This window comes from Schistocerca gregaria, chromosome 10 (genome assembly GCF_023897955.1).
Source record: "Schistocerca gregaria isolate iqSchGreg1 chromosome 10, iqSchGreg1.2, whole genome shotgun sequence".
Classification (NCBI taxonomy): domain Eukaryota; kingdom Metazoa; phylum Arthropoda; class Insecta; order Orthoptera; family Acrididae; genus Schistocerca; species Schistocerca gregaria.
In genome coordinates this window covers 129751342-129757341 of record NC_064929.1, presented here as the reverse complement: position 1 = coordinate 129757341, position 6000 = coordinate 129751342, and the positions used below count along the sequence as shown (strand labels likewise).

The 6000-nt window shown below is 41.1% G+C and overlaps 1 protein-coding gene across 11 annotated transcripts in view; it reads right to left on the bottom strand.

Moving 5' to 3' along the window:
• Window positions 1-223: 223 nt before the first annotated feature.
• LOC126293183 (F-box/LRR-repeat protein 17-like) overlaps window positions 224-6000 on the bottom strand; it is an 85569-nt gene continuing 79792 nt past the window's right edge. For all 11 annotated transcript variants that reach the window (XM_049986292.1, XM_049986284.1, XM_049986288.1 and 8 more), the window contains one exon: window positions 224-489. In XM_049986292.1, coding sequence (XP_049842249.1) covers window positions 342-489 — 148 coding nt within the window. In that variant the 3' untranslated portion in view covers window positions 224-341. The remainder of the gene's footprint in view (window positions 490-6000) is intronic.

Genomic DNA, 6000 nt, shown 5'->3' with positions numbered 1-6000 from the left:
AAATATTATTTGGCAATTTCTGCTTGATATTCAAACAGTAATTATGTGGGGTCAGTCAGCATCCAACAATCCAAACATATAAACTGGACACGTAGAGGATGTGAACTGCATCACAACCGTATAAAGTAACATGTTGCTCTGGTACAGGTGAAGGATCCTGCTTGCTGCAAAGCTAATGAAAGAGAGGAACATTGGGTGGCAACAAATACAAAGACGTTGTAAATAAAGTTACTCAAGTGTTCTGTACTTTATTTAACTTAAGGTGCATCAAGTCCATTAACAGCAGATGGACATTCAGAGAATACATACCAAGAGACATCAATGACATAATTATAGATCAGCTAAGCAACAAAGTTGCGAACAAAACTTCTTCCATTGTCTGTTGAATACTCGTGTGTCAGTCGAAAAGTAGTAATGAGTTTGAGCCGAGGCATGTTGCGTAGCAGCTCAGAGAAAGCATTTCCTCCCTCATATGCCACATGCAGCTCCCTGTTAATTGAGGAAAAAAAGGCATATTAGAATAACACTTGAATTTCTATAATTTGTTACAACTTATTTATTGTAATACTCACATCGAGTACACAACTCCAACTCTCACTGTTGTGTTGTAAATGGGGTGCCAAGGAAATTTATCAGGATATTTGAAACTGGTGAACTGAAGTCTCCGTAACTTCAGAAGCACACAGACAGCCAATAGCATTCTGCATAAAGTTTTATAAATGCTTAGTTCGGCATTTTGGATAAAACATTAGTTAAATTGTGTAAGTGGAAGCCTTAATGTCTAGTACTAAACTGCACTGGCTGTGTTGTTCTAAAATACTTTGCAGTGTTCTTAAGACACGTCTGAGGGAATGGGCAATGCAGTGATCGAAAGCTGCACGCTACATTTTTGTCGGGCTACGCACTGGTAACACACTAGACCTTCCACTCAATGCTAACTGTCGCCTCGGCCAACCGAGCACACTCTCCAGACTGATTCGAAGTTCCACGTGTTACCGCTATCGTCTACATCATATGCTTGCATTCCCATCATTTCCCTATATTCCTGTCCCTTTCACAATTGCTGGGTAGGAGAACAATTGTCGGTAAGTCTCCATACGATGTCTAACTTCCCATTCTGGGACATTTCATGAGATTTATGTAGCAGAAAATTATATACTATCTGATTCTTGTTGGTGTGTACATTCTTAGAATTCAGTGGCACGCTGCAAGATTTTTTACCAGTAGGTTTGATTAACAAGTGACTATTGTGGAAATGCTATGTCAACTTGAAGCACAACCTGTGGAGCAAAGATGACCTTTTCTTGAATCACTTAAGAGTTTAGAGAATTGGTAGCTGCAATAAAGTGTGTAACAATTGTACTGCCACTTACATATCATGTAATGTATATAGATGGTGTAAGGACAAATGCACATGGTGGTCAATGGGAGCTGGTGATCTGCACGCTTAATGCAGATTTGAGATTGTGAGATCATATATATATATATATATATATATATATATATATATATATATATATATATTAAAAACAAAGATTCCAAGACTTACCAAGCGGGAAAGCGCCGGCAGACAGGCACATGAACAAAACACACAAAAAACACACACACAGAATTACGAGCTTTCGCAACTGGCAGTTGCTTCGTCAGGAAAGAGGGAAGGAGAGGGAAAAATGAAAGGATGTGGGTTTTAAGGGAGAGGGTAAGGAGTCATTCCAATCCCGGGAGCGGAAAGACTTCCCTTAGGGGAAAAAAAGGACAGGTGTACACTCGCACACACACACACAAGGGAAGTCTTTCCGCTCCCGGGATTGGAATGACTCCTTACCCTCTCCCTTAAAACCCACATCCTTTCATTTTTCCCTCTCCTTCCCTCTTTCCTGACGAAGCAACTGCCAGTTGCGAAAGCTCGTAATTCTGTGTGTGTGTTTGTGTGTTTTGTTCATGTGCCTGTCTGCCGGCGCTTTCCCGCTTGGTAAGTCTTGGAATCTTTGTTTTTAACATATTTTTCCCATGTGGATTTTTGTTTCTGTTTTATATATATATATATATATATATATATATATATATATATATATATATATATAAGATGATGATGTGACTTACCAAACAAAAGCGCTGGCAGGTCGATAGACACACAAACGTACACACAAAATTCGAGCTTTCACAACGGGCGGTTGCTTCGTCAGGAAAGAGGGAAGGAGAGGGAAAGATGAAAGGATGTGGGTTTTAAGGGAGAGGGTAAGGAGTCATTCCAATCCCGGGAGCGGAAAGACTTACCTTAGGGGGAAAAAAGGATAGGTATACACTCGCACACACACACACACACACACACACACACACGCGCGCGCATACCTATCCTTTTCCCCCTAAGTAAGTCTTTCCGCTCCCGGGATTGGAATGACTCCTTACCCTCTCCCTTAAAACCCACATCCTTTCATCTTTCCCTCTCCTTCCCTCTTTCCTGATGAAGCAACCGCCGGTTGCGAAAGCTCGAATTTTGTGTGTCTATCGACCTGCCAGCACTTTTGTTTGATAAGTCACATCATCTTTGTTTTTAGATATATTTTTCCCAGGTATATATATAAATTGAATTGCAAAATACTAGGTTTAAGTAATGCGTTATAGGTGAATTATAGGTGAAAGTAGATTAGGGTCTGTTTCGGTTGGTGCAGTAATTTATGGCGGAGTTATTCCGGGAGGGGGGCCACCAGATAGCTGCACCTGACGTCAGAGCAGGTGGGATTTTATGAAGTTATTGTCAATCAGAAGTTAAATCAATTTGTGACCCTACCAGCACCTGTTACTATGTAACAGTAGTAATTTCACAGGAGAGAATCCTTATGGTGTCAATGATCATCTGCAGGTCTCACTGCATCTATGATACACACATCATTCAGAAACAGACTCGAGGGACTTCCGATGTTACCAACTTCTATGAGCTCTTCAATATTCCTCTTCAATTTGGGACAAGAACCAGGTAGGAAACAAACACAACAGGAAGACTGAAAGAAGAGTAGCACATTTTGGTATGAAGGTGCTTGTCCAACTCTAGAATCACGTGCTTCACGAAGCGCATTACTTTTACAACAGTCAGATTTTACATTCCAAAAAGAATAAATATCAAAAACTGCAATGCTGCTGTAACACTCGCTCTGAGTACTGTCAAATTTGTTTGTATAATAAAGACACAAAACCTATTTAACTCCACATACAGAAGGAAAATGGGATCATTTGTGCAGTTTTCTGCTGCAGCAGCGTTTTTGAGGCAGAAAGTTTGTGTGACACTGTCCAGCAGTATCAGCTGCCACACTTCTGTTACAGTCACAGGATATTAAGCACCTGCAAGACAGTGTTATTCTTCACAATGAGCCTAAATTTTTCTAACTTTTGTAACCTAGTTATTTTGTGAGATCTATACTGTAGGTAATAGTACAGCTTTACACTCATTTTGCCCCTTCTGTCTATTAGGTCTACAACTTCGCTTCCACCATTTTTTCCTCAAAGTTCAAGGCTTTATTGTGAGAAACTTAAAAAATGGCCATCACTGGCCACTACTTTCTCCCATCTTTTGGGCAGCATACGAATCCTGTGGTGGAAGACCTGGGCATCTTATGAGGAGATCCACAAACTGGTCCAATTTTGCACTTGTTTGTACGAGCAGAAGCGCTGCTCAGCCAGGCCGTGTGCCACTGGTCAAAACATGTTGTAGTCAGAGGGAGCTAGGGATTCTCATTTCAATGTTGCAGAGTACGTTTCGATGAGTTTTGTGACTAGGAGTCGAGCACTGTCGTGCTGCAGAATCCCCTTTTCATATCTATCAAAGTATTGTGGTCATTTGTCTTCCAATGATTGGCTTAAATGCATCAACTGCTTCCGATAACAATCTCCTGTGATGCTTTCAGTCGGTTTCAGTACCTCTAAAAACCTTCTCTCTTCCGACACCATGCCGATCTTCACTGTCAAAATCACCGTTCTCGAGGTGTTGAAACTGTTCTCTGCACATTCTTTCACTAATGTGTGTCTCACCGTAGGTCTTAACCACTTTTTTTTTTTTAGCCACAGATTTCTTCACATTAAAGTAGAAAATTAAAGCTTCCCGCAAACGCTGAGAATTGGGCTCTTAAGTCGACACCTTTATTGAGAATAACTTTATGGTGCTATCACAGATCGACTAACATTTTCACGGTGTTATGTTTACAAATGCCTGAGTTCACTGTACAGCACTTACAATCTGGCACCTGCACCACCACTTGCCACTGCTGCCATCTGTTGCAAAATGGCGAAAGCAAAGTTGTATACCTAATACGTACAGATACAGGGTGACAATTTTTAAAGTATATGGAATTAAACTGCCATAACTTCTGAAAGATTTGAGATAGGACGTGCAAACTGCACAGTTGACTGCATGATGGGAATTATTATGTGGATGCACGGTTTGGTTAACCAACGAAGCCCACTTTCATTTGGACGGATTCGTCAATGAGCAAAATTAGTGCATTTGGGGAACTGAGAATCCACATTTCACAATCGAGAAGTGTTTTCACCTTCGACAGGTGACTGTGTGGTGTGGAACGTCCAATCGATCAGCGCAATATTCTTCGACAGCTCGGTGACTACGGAACGTTCATAACGGGTGGCAAGGACAAAGAATCCAGTGAAATTTTTTAAAGTGCTTTATCTGAAAACTACCTTCAGCAGTTAAACAGAGAAGCGACTCGTGGCAATAACATATTAGACCTTCTGGAGACAAACAGACCCAAACTATTTGAAACAGTTAATGCAGAACAGGGAATCAGCGATCATAAAGCGGTTACTGCATCGATGATTTCAGCCGTAAACAGAAATATTAAAAAAGGTAGGAAGCTTTTTCTGTTTAGCAAAAGTGACAAAAAACAGATCACAGAGTACCTGACGGCTCAACACAAAAGTTTTGTCTCAAGTACAGTTAATGTTGAGGATCAGTGGACAAAGTTCAAAACCATCGTATAATATGCGTTAGATGAGTATGTGCCAAGCAAGTTCATAAAAGAGATGTAAAAGAGCCACCGTGGTACAACAACCGAGTTAGAAAACTGCTGCAGAAGCAAAGGGAACTTCACAGCAAACATAAACATAGCCAAAGCCTTGCAGACAAACAAAAATTACGCGAAACGAAATGTAGTGTGAGGAGGGCTATGTGAGAGCCGTTAAATGAATTTGAAAGTGAAGTTCTATGTACTGACTTGGCAGAAAATCCTAAGAAATTCTGGTCTTATGTCAAAGCGGTAGGTGGATCAAAACAAAATGTCCAGACAATCTGTGACCAAAATGGTACTGAAACAAAGGATGACAGACTAAAGGCCTAAATACTAAATGTCTTCTTCCAGAGCTGTTTCACAGAGGAAGACTGCACTGTAGTTCCTTCTCCAGATTGTCGCACAGATGACAAAATGGTAGACACCGGAATAGACGACAGAGGGATAGAGAAACAATTAAAATCGTTCAAAAGAGGAAAGGCCGCTGGACCTGATGGGATACCAGTTCGATTTTACACAGAGTATGTGGAGGAACTTGCCCTACTTCTTGCAGCGGTGTAACGTAGGTCTCTAGAAGAGCGAAGCGTTCCAAAGGATTGGAAAAGGGCACAGGTCATCCCCGTTTTCAAGAAGGGACGTCGAACAGATGTGCAGAACTATAGACCTATATCTCTAACGTTCAGTTGTAGAATTTCGGAACACGTATTATGTTCGAGTATAATGTCTTTTCTGGAGACTAGAAATCTACTCTGTAGGAATCAGCATGGGGTTTCAAAAAAGATGGTCGTGTGAAACCCAGCTCACGCTATTCGTCCATGAGACTCGGAGGGCCATAGACACGGGTTCCCAGGTAGATGCCGTGTTTCTTGACTTCTGCAAGGCATTCGATACAATTCCCCGCAGTCGTTTAATGAACAAAGTAAGAGCATATGAACTATGGGACCAATTGTGTGATTGGATTGAAGAGTTCCTAGATAACAGAACG